Genomic DNA, 16,075 nt, shown 5'->3' with positions numbered 1-16,075 from the left:
GCGTGGTACAGCGTAGTCCATCATGGCTTTATTAATATTAAATAAAATAAAACAATAGGCTCTATGCACTGTAAAATAGGTTCCAGGGGTACACGGGCAGCAGTGGTCTGGTGAGTGGAGGCCTAGTGGAAGGAGGGACCGCAGACAGGCTTCGAAGGCCTAACACAATAAAATGGGCTGGCTGTAGGCACTTTATAATTGGTTACAGGGGTACACGGGCAGCAGTGGTCTGGTCAGTGGAGGCCTAGTGGAAGGAGGGTCAGCAGACAGGCTTCGAAGGCCTAACACAATAAAATGGGCTGGCTGTAGGCACTGTAAAATAGGTTCCAGGGGTACACGGGCAGCAGTGGTCTGGTGAGTGGAGGCCTAGTGGAAGGAGGGACCGCAGACAGGCTTCGAAGGCCTAACACAATAAAATGGGCTGGCTGTAGGCACTGTAAAATAGGTTCCAGGGGTACACGGGCAGCAGTGGTCTGGTGAGTGGAGGCCTAGTGGAAGGAGGGACCGCAGACAGGCTTCGAAGGCCTAACACAATAAAATGGGCTGGCTGTAGGCACTTTATAATTGGTTACAGGGGTACACGGGCAGCAGTGGTCTGGTCAGTGGAGGCCTAGTGGAAGGAGGGACAGCAGACAGGCTTCGAAGGCCTAACACAATAAAATGGGCTGGCTGTAGGCACTGTAAAATAGGTTCCAGGGGTACACGGGCAGCAGTGGTCTGGTGAGTGGAGGCCTAGTGGAAGGAGGGACCGCAGACAGGCTTCGAAGGCCTAACATAATAAAATGGGCTGGCTGTAGGCACTTTATAATTGGTTACAGGGGTACACGGGCAGCAGTGGTCTGGTCAGTGGAGGCCGATTGTAATGAGTGTCTGCCAGTTAGTAGTCAAAAACAAAAAATAAATGTGAATGTCTCGCATTAAAACAAAACAAAAACACTAAAGGGTGCAATCATTAGGTTCAGGGGTGGGATCCTCTGCGTTGTTTCAGACCTACTAATTTAGCGCAAAGTATTTACTGTGGTAAATAGAGGACACTGCCCCTGACTATGTTAAGTACCATCATACATGTCAACACAATGGTATTGTCAGTGGCAGGTATGGAAGGATGTCAGCGCATAGACTAAACATTGGTGGAAGTGTGAGAGATAACTGTGGAAGTGGTAGAGCAATGTTTGACCTGGGGGTGGGTGAACTCTCTTGTGGCCGGCGGTACAGGCCCAGGGCCCCTCATGTTACAACAGTGTGTCTGACGTTGGGTGCGCACCACCGCCAGAGACACTTTATTGTACTATGAGGGACCCAGTAGCAATGCCGTCGACCAAAAGCGAGCACACCCACCTCTTCAGACAAACAGCAGTCTCACGGGTGCTTGCGCCAAGTCGCGATACCACGGCCCCGTGTGGGGAGTTTGGCCATTTAGGGAGGTGTAAACATGTCGTATGCTGGACAATCAGCTGCAGCAAATTAGACATTAGAAAAGTAATTCACAGTAGTCCACAGGCAAGAGCTTTTCATAGGAAAGCTAGGTGTCGGCCGGGCAAGGTGGGGCAAAAGATTTCGAAATCCAGTTGTGGTTCATTTTAATGAATGTTAGATCATCAACATTTTGGGTAGCCAGACGAGTCCTTTTTTCGGTTAATATTGAACCTGCAGCACTGAATACTCTTTCTGATAGGACACTTGCTGCCGGCAAGCAAGCTCCTGCAATGCATATTCTGCCAATTCTGGCCAGGTGTCTAATTTTGATGCCCAGTAATCAAATGGGAATGACGGTTGAGGGAGAACATCGATAAGGGATGAAAAATAGTTAGTAACCATACTGGACAAATGTTGTCTCCTGTCACTTTCAATTGATGCAGCAGTACCTGTCCTGTCTGCGGTCATAGAAAAATCACTCCACAACCTGGTCAGAAAACCCCTCTGTCCAACGCCACTTCTGATGTGTGCACCCCTAACACTCCTAGTCTGCTGCCCCCTGGAGCTCGTGTGAGAACGATCACGTGCGCTGTGTGCTGGGAATGCCTGAAGCAAACGGTCAACAAGAGTTGATTGTTTGGTTGCTAATATTAGTTCCAAGTTCTCATGTGGCATAATATTTTGCAATTTGCCTTTATAGCGTGGATCAAGGAGGCAGGCCAACCAGTAATCGTCATCGTTCATCATTTTCGTAATGCGTGTGTCCCTTTTTAGGATACGTAAGGCATAATCCGCCATGTGGGCCAAAGTTCCAGTTGTCAAATCTCCGGTTGTGATTGGTTGAGGGGCAGTTTCAGGCAAATCTACGTCACTTGTGTCCCTCAAAAAACCAGAACCCGGCCTTGCCACGCAACCAATTTCCAGTGCCCCCGGGAAAGCTTCCGCATTAAAAATATACTCATCCCCATCATCCTCCTCGTCCTCCACCTCCTCTTCACCCGCTACCTCGTCCTGTATACTGCCCTGACCAGACAATGGCTGACTGTCATCAAGGCTTTCCTCTTCCTCTGGTGCAGACGCCTGATCCTTTATGTGCGTCAAACTTTGCATCAGCAGACGCATTAGGGGGATGCTCATGCTTATTATGGCGTTGTCTGCACTAACCAGCCGTGTGCATTCCTCAAAACACTGAAGGACTTGACACGTCTTGTATCTTCGACCACTGCACACCTGACAACTCCATGTCTGCCATCCTACTGCCTGCCCGTGTATGTGTATCCTCCCACAAAAACATAACAGCCCGCCTCTGTTGGCACAGTCTCTGAAGCATGTGCAGTGTTGAGTTCCACCTTGTTGCAACGTCTATGATTAGGCGATGCTGGGGAAGGTTCAAAGACCGCTGATAGGTCTGCACTGCATACGGCTGGAGTGTACAGGCGAACGTCGGATATGTGAGCAAAGTCCACGCACTTTGAGGAGCAGGTCGGAGAACCCAGGATAAGTTTTCAATAAGCACTGCACCACCAGGTTTAAGGTGTGAGCCAGGCAAGGAATGTGTTTCAGTTGGGAAAGGGAGATGGCAGCCATGAAATTCCTTCCGTTATCACTCACTACCTTGCCTGCCTCAAGATCTACTGTGCCCAGCCACGACTGCGTTTTTTGTTGCAAGAACTCGGACAGAACTTCCGCGGTGTGTCTGTTGTCGCCCAAACACTTCATAGCCAATACAGCCTGCTGACGCTTGCCAGTAGCTGGCCCATAATGGGACAACTGGTGTGCAACAGTGTCATCTGCCGATGGAGTGGTTGGCCGACTGCGGTCTGTGGAAGAGCTGTAGCTTCTGCAGGAGGACGAGGAGGAGGAGGAGGGGGTGCGAACGCCTACAGCCAACTGTTTCCTAGACCGTGGGCTAGGCACAACTGTCCCGAAATTTATGTCCCCTGTGGACCCTGCATCCACCACATTCACCCAGTGTGCCGTGATGGACACATAACGTCCCTGGCCATGCCTACTGGTCCATGCATCTGTAGTCAGGTGCACCTTTGTACTCACAGATTGCCTGAGTGCATGGACGATGCGCTGTTTAACGTGCTGGTGCAGGGCTGGGATGGCTTTTCTGGAAAAAAAGTGTCGACTGGGTAGCTGGTATCGTGGTTCAGCGTACTCCATCAGGGCTTTGAAAGCTTCGCTTTCAACTAACCGGTAGGGCATCATCTCTAACGAGATTAGTCTAGCTATGTGGGCGTTAAAACCCTGTGTACGCGGATGTGAGGATAAGTACTTCCTTTTTCTAACCAGAGTCTCATGTAGGGTGAGCTGGACTGGAGAGCTGGAGATCAAGGAACTTTCGGGTGTGCCGGTGTACATGGCAGACTGAGAGACGGTTGGAGACGGTATTGTTTCCGCCGGTGACCTAGATGCAATATTTCCTCCTACAAAACTGGTGATTCCCTGACCCTGACTGCTTTTGGCTGGCAAAGAAACCTGCACAGATACTGCCGGTGGTGCGGAAAATGGTGGTCTTACAGTGACGGAAGGGATGTTGCGTTGCTGACTAGCTTCATTGGCCGAGGGTGCTACAACCTTAAGGGACGTTTGGTAGTTAGTCCAGGCTTGAAAATGCATGGTGGTTAAGTGTCTATGCATGCAACTAGTATTTAGACTTTTCAGATTCTGACCTCTGCTTAAGCTAGTTGAACATTTTTGACAGATGACTTTGCGCTGATCAATTGGATGTTGTTTAAAAAAATGCCAGACTGCACTCTTCCTAGCATCGGATCCCTTTTCAGGGATTGCAGACTGAGCTTTAACCGGATGGCCACGCTGTCCTCCAACAGGTTTTGGCTTTGACACGCGTTTTGGGCCAGATACGGGCCCGGCAGATGGAACCTGTTGCGATGTTGATGCCTGCTGCGGCCCCTCCTCCACCTCCGCTTCTGAACTACTGCCGCCTGCACCCTGTTCCCCCAATGGCTGCCAATCGGGGTCAACAACTGGGTCATCTATTACCTCCTCTTCGAGCTCGTGTGCAACTTCGTCTGTGTCACTGTGTCGGTCGGTGGTATAGCGTTCGTGGCGGGGCAACATAGTCTCATCAGGGTCTGATTGTGGATCAGTACCCTGAGAGGGCAATGTGGTGGTCTGAGTCAAAGGAGCAGCATAGTACTCTGGCTGTGGCTGTGCATCAGTGCACTCCATGTCAGAATCTACTTGTAATGGGCATGGCCTGTTAAGTGTTTCACTTTCTAAGCCAGGGACGGTATGTGTAAAGAGCTCCATGGAGTAACCCGTTGTGTCGCCTGCTGCATCCTTCTCTCTTGTTGTAGTTTTTGCTGAAGAGGACAAGGAAGCGACTTGTCCCTGACCGTGAACATCCACAAGCGACGCGCTGCTTTTACATTTACCAGTTTCAGAAGAGGAGGCAAAAGAGCTAGAGGCTGAGTCTGCAATGTAAGCCAAAACTTGCTGTTGCTGCTCCGCCTTTAAAAGCGGTTTTCCTACTCCCAGAAAAGAGAGCGTTCGAGGCCTTGTGTAGCCAGACGACGAAACTGGCTCCACAGCTCCAGACTTAGGTGGAATATTTTTATCCCCACGACCACCTGATGCTCCACTACCACTACCATCATTACCAGCTGACAATGAACGCCCACGGCCACGACGACCTCTTGCACCAGACTTCCTCATTGTTTTAAAAACTTAACCAAAGTAACTTTATTTGTTGCTGTCAAACAACTTACACGGTGAGCTATAACTTCAGTATGATTTCAATATCCCTTAACAGGTTGGTGAGACCACAAGGAAAATCAGGCACAATGTTACACACTCTGTTTTCTGTGGCACCAAATCACAGAGATGCCACACACGCAGGACTGTCACTCAAGCACAAATGTCAATATTAATCTCCCACTGTTTTTTTTTTTTTTCTTTTTCAGGGAAACTTTAGAAACCAAATAATAAAAAATAAATAGGCTTTCTATGGCCCACTGAGTGAGAGATGGCACACACAGGAGTCAGGAGTGGCACACAAGCAGAAAGGGCAATATTAATCTCCCACTGTTTGAATTTTTTTTTTTTTCAGGGAGACTTTAGAAACCAAATAATAAAAATAAATAGGCTTTCTATGGCCCACTGAGTGAGAGATGGCACACACAGGAGTCAGGAGTGGCACACAAGCCCTGAGGCCAATATTTTTCTCCCACTGATTGATGTAGTGATTTTTTTTCAGGTAGATTTTAGAACCCAAATCAAGCAAAAAAAATAAATAGGCTTTCTATGGCCCACTGAGTGAGATGGCACACACAGGAGTCAGGAGTGGCACACAAGCCCTGAGGCCAATATTTTTCTCCCACTGATTGATGTAGTGATTTTTTTTCAGGTAGATTTTAGAACCCAAATCAAGCAAAAAAATAAATAGGCTTTCTATGGCCCACTGAGTGAGAGATGTCACACACAGGAGTCAGGAGTGGCACACAAGCCCAAAAGGGCAATATTAATCTCCCACTGTTTGAATTTTTGTTTTTTTTCAGGGAGACTTTAGAAACCAAATAATAAACATAAATAGGCTTTCTATGGCCCACTGAGTGAGAGATGGCACACACAGGAGTCAGGAGTGGCACACAAGCCCTGAGGCCAATATTTTTCTCCCACTGATTGATGTAGTGATTTTTTTTCAGGTAGATTTTAGAACCCAAATCAAGCAAAAAAAATAAATAGGCTTTCTATGGCCCACTGAGTGAGAGATGGCACACACAAGGATGGCACTCTAGCAGAAATGCCAATCTTAATCTCCCACAAAAAAAAAAACAGGGACTGTCCTACAATTACTATCTCCCTGCAGTAATCTCAGCCAGGTATGGCAGGCAGCAATAAGGAGTGGACTGATGCACAAATTAAATAAAAAGTGTGGACAAACAAAAAAGATAGCTGTGCAGAAAGGAAGGAACAAGAGGATTTGTGCTTTGAAAAAAGCAGTTGGTTTGCACAGCGTCGTACACACACAGGCACAGCAACGCAGCTATCAGGGTCAGGGAGCCTTCTAGGGCAGCCCAATGAGCGACAGCGCTGAGGAAAAAAAAATTTAGCTTCCACTGTCCCTGCAAACAAAAGGTGGTGTTGGACAGTGGAAATCGCTACAGCACAAGCGGTTTGCAGCTTTATGTACCCTGCCTATCACTATCCCTGCTTCTGAAGAAGCGGCAGCAACCTCTCCCTACGCTCAGATCAGCAGCAGTAAGATGGCGGTCGGCGGGAACGCCCCTTTATAGCCCCTGTGACGCCGCAGAAAGCAAGCCAATCACTGCAATGAACTTCTCTAAGATGGTGGGGACTGAGATCTATGTCATCACGCTGCCCACACTCTGCGTTCACCTTCATTGGCTGAGAAATAGCGCTTTTCGCGTCATTGAAACGCGACTTTGCCGCGAAAGTCGCGTACCGCATGGCCGATGCAACGCTGGGATCGGCTCGGTTTCATGAGACGCCGACTTTGCCAAAAGTCGGCGACTTTTGAAAATGAACGACCCGTTTCGCTCAACCCTAATACTAATACATTTTATTCACAGTGTAAAATCAAAAGCAAGCTGGATTTGTGTGGTAATGTGTGGGGACAGAGCCTCGTGTGGTAATATGAGGATGGAGCCTCGTGTGGTAATGTGGGGGGACAGAGCCTCATGTGGTAATGTGTGAGGACAGAGCCTCATGTGGTAATGTGTGGGTACGGAGCCTCATGTGGTAATGTGGGGGGAAGGAGCCTCGTGTGGTAATGTGTGGGGACGGAGCCTCGTGTGGTAATGTGTGGGGACGGAGCCTCATGTGGGGGGTGGGATTATGTGAGGTAATATGGTGGGGGGCAGGATTGTGTGGTAATGTGGTGGGGGGGCGGGATTGTGTGTGGTAATGTGGTGGGGGGCAGGATTATGTGTGGTGGTGTGGGGGCGGGATTATGTGTGGTAATGTGGTGGGGGGGCGGGATTATGTGTGGTAATGTGGTGGGGGGGGGATTATGTGTGTTAATGTGGTGGGGGGGCGAGATTATGTGTGGTAATGTGGTGGGGGGGTGGGATTGTGTGTGGTAATGTGGTGGGGGCGGGATTGTGTGTGGTAATGTGGTGGGGGGGCGGGATTGTGTGTGGTAATGTGGTGGAGGGGTGGGATTGTGTGTGGTAATGTGGTTTGGGGGCGGGATTGTGTGTGGTAATGTGGTTGGGGGGCGGGATTGTGTGTGGTAATGTGGTGGGGGGGCAGGATTGTGTGTGGTAATGTGGTGGGGGGGAGGTATTGTGTGTGGCAATGTGGTGGGGCGGGATTGTGTGTGGTAATGTGGGGGCGGAGCTACTGTGCAGGGGGTGGGATTAGCAAGTAATCATGATGCCATATATATATATATATATATATATATATATATATATATAATATATATACATACACACACACGCACTCATATATTTATTTAAGTCTAAGGTGCTGATCAGACGCATGCATTCCCCGGAAATTTGTATTAGAAGCATTTACTGCTTCCCATAACTAACCTCTAGAAATGCATAGCTTTTTTATGTTTTTATTAATTAAATTAGAAAATGGAACGTTTGTTTTTTCAACTTGTTTTTGTCTTCTGATTTAATTTTTACTTCAATTTTTTTTTGTATTTTATTTTTGAGGCAGCTGTGTGATCTGAGCTTTTGATAACAGAATTCAGAGACGTGCCTCACAGACAGTGCAGCCTCATTATTATTATTTATTATTATAGCGCCATTTATTCTATGGCGCTTTACATGTGAGGCGGGGTATACATAATGAAAACAAGTACAATAATCTTAAACAATACAAGTCATAACTGATACAGGAGAAGAGAGGACCCTGACCGCGAGGGCTCACAATCTACAAGGGATGGGTGAGGATACAGTAGATGAGGATAGAGCTGGTCGTGCAGCGGTTTGGTCGATCGGTGGTTAGGTTACTGCAGGTTGTAGGTTTGTCGGAAGAGGTAGGTCTTCAGGTTCTTTTTGAAGGTTTCGATGGTAGGTGAGAGTCTGATATGTTGTGGTAGAGAGTTCCAGAGTAGGGGTGATGCGCGAGAGAAATCTTGTATGCGATTGTGGGAAAAGGAGATAAGAGGGGAGTAGAGAAGGAGATCTTGTGAGGATCGGAGGTTGCGTGCAGGATAGTACCGGGAGACGAGGTCACAGATGTATAGAGGAGACAGGTTGTGGATGGCTTTGTATGTCATGGTTAGGGTTTTGTTCTGGAGGCTCTGGGTAATGGGGAGCCAGTGAAGGGATTGACAGAGGGGGAGGCTGGTGAACAGCTTGGGGGACAGGTGGATCAGTCGGGCAGCAGAGTTTAGAATAGATTGGAGGGGTGCGAGAGTGTTAGAGGGGAGGCCACAGAGCAGGAGGTTACAGTAGTCGAGGCGGGAGATGATGAGGGCATGGACTAGGGTTTTTGCAGATTCTTGGTTTAGGAATGTACGGATGCGTGAAATATTTTTGAGTTGAAGGCGGCAGGAAGTGGAAAGGGCTTGGATATGTGGTTTGAAGAACCTCAAGAAAGGACCCGACTCATTGATTTCTATGGGAGCATGTTCTGAGCATGCTCTGTAATCTATGCAGAGGTCATTGCGCTGGGAGGGATAAAGAGATGAACTGTGATCATCACCTACTGTGAAAAGTTGATCTTGTGTTATCTATGTATAGGTGTTATCTGTTCTTGTAACCCTGCCTGTGATGATAATGAGATGATTTCTGAAAACTACACAACAGGAAGTGTCATCTTATTGTGAGTTTCAGTGGTCAAATTTAAATTTCAGGATTCAGATAGTCATTTAAAATAAATAGTTGCACACAAAAGTTTTATTTAAAAAATGTGACCAATAGGGACTTTTAACCTTTTTTTTGCAGAAATATTGTAATTTAGATTGCTACGAACAACCTGTTATACATCATTATTTTGACCAGCTAAATAAAAAAAATGCTATTGTCTTCAGAAATTAGGATAATTGCACTTATCTGTTGGCTCTTGATTCTTCTTAATTATCCATAAGAATTGTTGGTTTAGTGCCAAATTCATGGTTCCTCAATAGTAAGAAGTAGTTTTGGCCCTGATTACCAACATAATCATCTAGTTTGTATCATATTCCTTGTGCTATCCTTAACACTTGTCTAATATATAGATATTATTTTAGGATCAACCTTCTGTTTATATTTTGCACATAATCAGCCATAACACCGAGGTGAAATTAATAACTCTTAATGTGTAATTACAATAGCACCTTTCAAGTACTGTGATGTATTAGACAGAAACTGAGCATTCAGTTATTGAAGTCGATGACTTGGAAGCAGAAAAGTGGCCAAAATTAAGAATTTTTGACAGTGATCAATTTGGGATGGCTAGAAGACAGTTCAAAGTATTTCCAACATAGGAGAAGTGATCCTGAAATGCAGTACTAGTAATGATCAAATAGATTCTAGGCTAATCAAATTATTCTCAATTTTTTTGAAATTCATTAAACTCGGCGAATTTGAACAATTTGCAATTTGATTTGTGTAAATCGCAAAAACAAAAGGTTATCACTTTTTTCACAAAACACATGATTGCAAGAGTCACATTAGTCTCACATGAATTCAGGTGTGGCCCCTCTGCATAATGACTTGTAGTTATCGCATCACATGGTATAGCACAGCCAAAAGGAGAAGCATAGCCTGTATAAAAGCAGAGATGGGGAATGCAGCAGATATTTTGTAGTGAATCTAGATAGTGAGATGATGCTAAAGCTCACAGCCTAGCAATAGAAATGGGAAGAAAAAGCCATAAAACACTGATTAATCATTACACATAGTGTGTGACAAGACAGTAGCGATAAGCAGCTACCATCTGTTTATCTATTGTTAGATATGTTGAGGTCACTTTGACATTACTAAGGTTGTGTTTCTTTTAGCTGGTTTGAAAAAACATTCAATACAGTCCTAAGGAGACCTCAAAGTGTTGCAAAAGTATTTTCAGGGCAGTTGAAGGCTTTGCAATTCTTGAGATTCGCTGTGAATCGATTAGTGTGAATTGAATGTGTTTGAAAGAATTCAACAAGATTCACATCTTAAACAAGAATTTGTTTAATTAGTGTCTGTTAGTGATGAGCGAACATGCTGGGATATGGTGCTACCCGAGCATGCTCTGGTGCCAACCGAGTGTCTTTGGCGTGCTCGAAAAAAAAATTAAACTCCCCACAGCTGCATGTCTAGCGGTTGATCGACAGCCATAACACATGCAGGGGTTGCCTAACAAACAGTATTTGATCAGATCGACAAGGTGAACAGCAGTGTGAGCAGCCGCTTCTTACCTCAGCACTCCTGGTATCTCCAGTATTAGATCAGATAGACAGGGTGGACAGCAGTGTAAGCAGCCTCTTCTTACCTCAGCACCCCTGGCATCTACAATATTAGATCAGATAGACAACGTAGACAGTTTTGTGAGCAGCCTCGTCTTACCTCAGCACCCCTGGCATCTACAATATTAGATCAGATAGACAAGGTAGACAGCAGTGTGAGCAGCCTCTTCTTACCTCAGCACCCCTGGTATCTCCAGTACTAGGTCAGATAGACAGGGTGGACAGCAGTGTGAGCAGCCTCTTCTTACCTCAGCACCCCTGGCATCTACAATATTAGATCAGATAGGCAGGGTGGACAGCAGTGTGAGCAGCCTCTTCTTACCTCAGCACCCTGGTGTCTCCAGTATTAGATCAGATAGACAGGGTGGACAGCAGTGTGAGCAGCCTCTTCTTACCTCAGCACCCCTGGTATCTCCAATATTAGGTCAGATAGACAGAGTGGACAGCAGTGTGAGCAGCCTCTTACCTCAGCACCTCCAGTATCTCCAATATTAGATCATATAGACAGGGTGGACAGTAGTGTGAGCAGCACTTTCTTACCTCCGCACCCTTGGTATCTACAATTTTAGATCAGATAGACAGGGTGGACATCAGTGTGAGCAGCACTTTCTTACCTCAGCACCCCTGGTATCTACAATAGTAGATCAGATAGACGAGGGTGGACAGCATTGGGAGCATCCTCTTCTTACCTCCCCAATCCTGGTATCTCCAGTATTAGATAAGATAGACAGGGTGGGCAGCAGTGTGGGCAGCCTCTTCTTACCTCCCCAATCCTGGTATCTCCAGTATTAGATCAGATAGACATGGTGGACAGCAGTGTGAGCAGCCTCTTCTTACCTCAGCACATTTGTGTAACAAGACAACTACTATTTTAATGTACTGTGGTGGTTACTTCCATAGACAAAATAAGTGTTATTTTATAATCACAGGTATAATGAAATTTTTTTTTAGTTATTTTCCTATTCTTAGAGACCCCCTTTAATTACCGTAAGACTTCTGCACTAATTCTCAGGAATTAAATATAATCCGACCTTCAGATCTCTCCGGTTTCCATTGGTTTAAGGATCAGGAACCATGTGGCCAACTTTCAATAGTAGTGAACTTGTGAAAGGCAGTAAATTGTTATCAAAAACCAGATTGTCATGCATATTATGTTCATCTGGTTGAAAGCATTTTGTCAACATACTCTATGCGCATGAAACAATTTATCTAATTTACTGATTTTATGATGGAAACCTCATTCTAGCATAATCTAAATTCGACAAACCTAAATATAGATTCATCAACGGAAAAGTGATTGAGAAGTGGTTCTCTAGCTAGAAAAAATGTAATTTATTTTCCCAAATTGTCTTTATGTCTCCTAGTAAAACTCAACTGCAATCTTGAAATATATTGTGAAAAACGTTTCATACAAACGATATACTGATTTACTGGAGATGTTGATTCACCCCCACAGCGGCTGAGCCTGATCCAAAATACCGCACAATGCTGCATTCAATCATGGATCCACCCCTATATTTACCATAATTGTGGAAACAGCCCTTGCCGTTGTGCTACCTGACATAAGAAAGTTTTGTTGACAACCATAGTCTTGAATTATTGAAATATTCGTGAGATTTTTTTCCGCGCCTGCCCTGTTGAATTAATGTCATAATTCTGTTTTACATTTCTGATTTTATTTTCTGCATTGTAAACATATATTTTTTTTCTCCTTTTTTTTCTAGGACCAGGGCACAGTAGGGGTGATTTTTAACGTGGGCACAGATGATATAACTATCGAAGAACCAGGGGCCCTGGTGAGCGATGGAAAGTATCATGTGGTGCGATTTACTCGTAGTGGGGGTAATGCTACCTTGCAGGTGGACAGCTGGCCAGTCAACGAAAGGTATCCTGCAGGTAAGGAGCATAGTACTAATAATTTGCATGGAAAGTACTTCCTCTGAGGTTCCATGTTGTGTAATAGTCAAATGAGTCTTTTCTGTTGACTGATTTTTTCCCAATACTACCATTGTTAGCATCACATAGCAATAAGATTGGTATCCTTTAGGATCAATGCAATTGCCGTAAATTATGACTACTATGTAAGTATACAAAAGTATAGAATGCTACATTCATAATTGCAAAAAATTACTGCCCAAATATGAAGTGACAAAAATTAGCACTACACACTTGGAGATTGCAAGCAGATCCACCAGGAACCGAGAAACCGAATTTTCATATCTAGATAACCTCAATGAGATCACCCTAAGGCTAGGATCATACGGCCATTTTTTCTCCGTCTGAGAAGAAAAGTCCAGTTAGGTGTGATCAGTGTAGGATCCTTTTTCTCTGAGGAGGACAGAATAAAGAAAAGTTTCTCCATTCTGTCAGTCCGCGAAAATCGGGCCTCACCCGGATGACAATGTTTTACATGGACGCGTAGACTCGCATTGCCAATTTTAATCCAACACCGAGATCAAAATTGAAGATGTCAACTATTTCCTCTAATCACTCAGTCCAAGGAAAAAATTGGATACGTGCACAGTCCCTTCAGTTTGAGTACTATCAGGCAAAACTGTGGCTAGCACTCGATCTAAACGTTTGTGTGCATGAGCCTTAAGAGAGAGAAGGTTCTTACCCTACCTACGATCCCAGCGCTCAGTTTCTCCTCTTTGGTACCATTCCTGCTTTTTGTCTCCCCTATTCTTTATGTCTATCTGCTAATGTGGGCTCCAGTTTCGTTCCCATTTGGTTGGACACTTTTCCCTAGTCCATTCTGAAAACTCCCAGACATCAAAAAAAGTTTGGTTTTTTTTTAAAAAAAACTGATTTTGTGATAATCCTTAGATTAGAGTCATAGCATTTACAAGGTCGTCATGGTATATACACATGTAGATGATCATTTAGGACAATCCTTGTCTCACCCGACTTTCTTAGCTCATAGAATCGTAATTTACTTGCACTTGAATTTACAAATAATCCATTGGATGAGTTTTCTCCTCCCATTAAGCTGTGTTGTATAATTTGCTTTTTTTTTTTTTGCTAATTGGGAAAAATTAAAGGATCGGAGAGATTGCTATGTTATTTTTTTTTATTATTATTATTACTAAGGTATATGTTTGAACCTTGAATGAATAAACAATGAGAAAATATGACGTAACAAAAAAAAGTACTGATAAACTTAGTGCTAAAATCGACTGGTAATTTGAGTCTAAACTGTCCCAACAATCCCTTTAACCAATTTCTAAACAGAACTAACTAGAGCTTAGCTTTTAATCCATTCTGCCCCCATTACAACCACATCAGTTCTAGACTGGAGAAATAGAATTGGAATGCAAGATTTGGGAAAAGTGATCTGTTTATTTGCCATATATTTTTTCTGGAATAAGTTGACTATTTCATGTTCTACCTGGTTTATATGGGAGTCGTACCATGGACTCTGCTGTGTAGAAATAGTAACAAATTCTATAAACTTTGCAAGTAGCGGTTCACAAAGCAATTCATAATGGGTGACATTTATCAAAGCTAGTACAAAGTGGAGGAGATGTGTCCATTCAGATTGATGCTTTTATTTTTAAAGCGGAAATGTAGTTTTAATTTTCATTAGTGCACATGAAAATAAGAAATTTTTATAATAGATAATAGTGGAGAAATTTACTACTTTCCTCTCATGGATTGATCACTCATTCTCAAAACTCTCAATTTTCGAGTAAAATCTGTCTTCGGTGAAGACAGATTTTGCCATTACTGAGATAGATGACAGTTGGTGCTCATAAAGTTCTATGGAGAACTGTAATTGTAATTTCAGGAGAACTTGCAGCAGGATGTCCATATCTGCCTCTAGCTCCTCCCCCCTACATAGAACTTTATGAGCACCAGCTGTCATCTCCTATCTCCGTAATGGGAAAATCTATTCACTGAAGATAGATTTTAACCATAAACTGAGAATTTTCAGAATGAATTATCAGTTCAGGAAGAGAAAGAAGCAAATTCCCCTAATAACATACAGTATATAATTTTTTTTCTCATTTTCATGTGTATTATTGATGTATTAAAATAAAATAAAACCAAACGATGATTACTCTGAAGAGGCAAAACAAAAAACGGTATTTAATGGGTTAATGTAGCTCTCCTGGTCTTTGCACCAGTTTTGATACTTCTCAGTGTTTATGTAGTTGGAGATACCCAGCTAGGCAATGTCATGTCACTAAAAATATATTGTATTTATTAATGGCTAATGATTGAGAAAATTGATTTGTGAACTGCACATTTTAAAGATTGCAAATTAACTGGCTCTTTTCTGAGCAAAGTTTATTATTTTATTTATTATTTTGTTTTATTTTATATAATTATTATTATTTTATATTATCATCACCATTATTTTATTGATTATACATTTTTTTAATTTTATTATTATTAGTTTTAAATATATTATTATTAGTTTTAAATATTTTATTAGTTTTAGAAGTAGTAGTAGCTTTAATTATTGTTAGCTGGCTCTTTGTTTACTTTTGCATGAAGATTAATCTCAACTTTTCAGCACTGGTAAATCTGGATTTGTTGCACTTCTTAAAGTTCAGGAAGATGTAGCAAAGTGTCATCTCGATGCCTTGCATAAGTCAAGCATGTTGTTCATTACCCTCTGTCCATGACTCCAAGATTTATTTTATGTCCTTTGCTGCCTTTTTCAACACCATGCCTGACCCCTTTGACTATTTCCTAATCATGGAAGCGTTCCTCCTTACCTACTTTGTCTTTTCTTTATTCTGCTCCCCGATAGCTTTGATTTCCCTCTGAAATGACAACCTTCCATTATTTCTGAAGAAAGTCATTGACATATTGAAGTTTAGAGTCACTTCTCTATTGCAAATACAGAAGTAACCTACTCTGAAAGCAATTGGTAGACTCGCCAGGAAAATTGTAATCTTCGATCATTTCGAGAAAGTCTTAGATCTTCGCTAAAAATCCGATGGATGAAACGAGCAAGAGTAAATATTATGATAATGGACAACAAAAATTTCTCAAAGTCATTTACCGGTGACATAAGTAATAGTAACATAATGGTTTCCACGGTTCCAATTGGTCTTTGATATGTTCATTGATCCCAACAAGTCAAGTGGTTGACAACCGTTGTAGGCTAGTGATGGTAAACAAGTGGGATAGTAAGCTAAGACGAGTTACAAATGAGGGTGTAAGTATCCTAATATTCACTCATTGGTTTCCCAGATTTTGCAATCCATGCTATTTCTATTGACTTTGCGCAAGTGGTTTCCGTAAATGGGGGTAAAATGGGACTAATCT

At 43.4% G+C, this 16,075-nt stretch overlaps 1 protein-coding gene across 24 annotated transcripts in view; it reads left to right on the top strand.

Moving 5' to 3' along the window:
- The window catches only part of NRXN2 (neurexin 2), an 845,479-nt gene that overhangs the window by 678,178 nt on the left and 151,226 nt on the right, over positions 1–16,075 (top strand). For all 24 annotated transcript variants that reach the window (XM_077287299.1, XM_077287320.1, XM_077287316.1 and 21 more), the window contains one exon: positions 12,520–12,691. In XM_077287299.1, coding sequence (XP_077143414.1) covers positions 12,520–12,691 — 172 coding nt within the window. The remainder of the gene's footprint in view (positions 1–12,519; positions 12,692–16,075) is intronic.

The sequence above is a fragment of the Ranitomeya variabilis genome, chromosome 2 (assembly GCF_051348905.1).
Source record: "Ranitomeya variabilis isolate aRanVar5 chromosome 2, aRanVar5.hap1, whole genome shotgun sequence".
Taxonomy (NCBI): Eukaryota; Metazoa; Chordata; class Amphibia; order Anura; family Dendrobatidae; genus Ranitomeya; species Ranitomeya variabilis.
The sequence above is the reverse complement of the archived record's forward strand: the minus strand, read 5'-3'. Positions and strand labels throughout refer to the sequence as shown.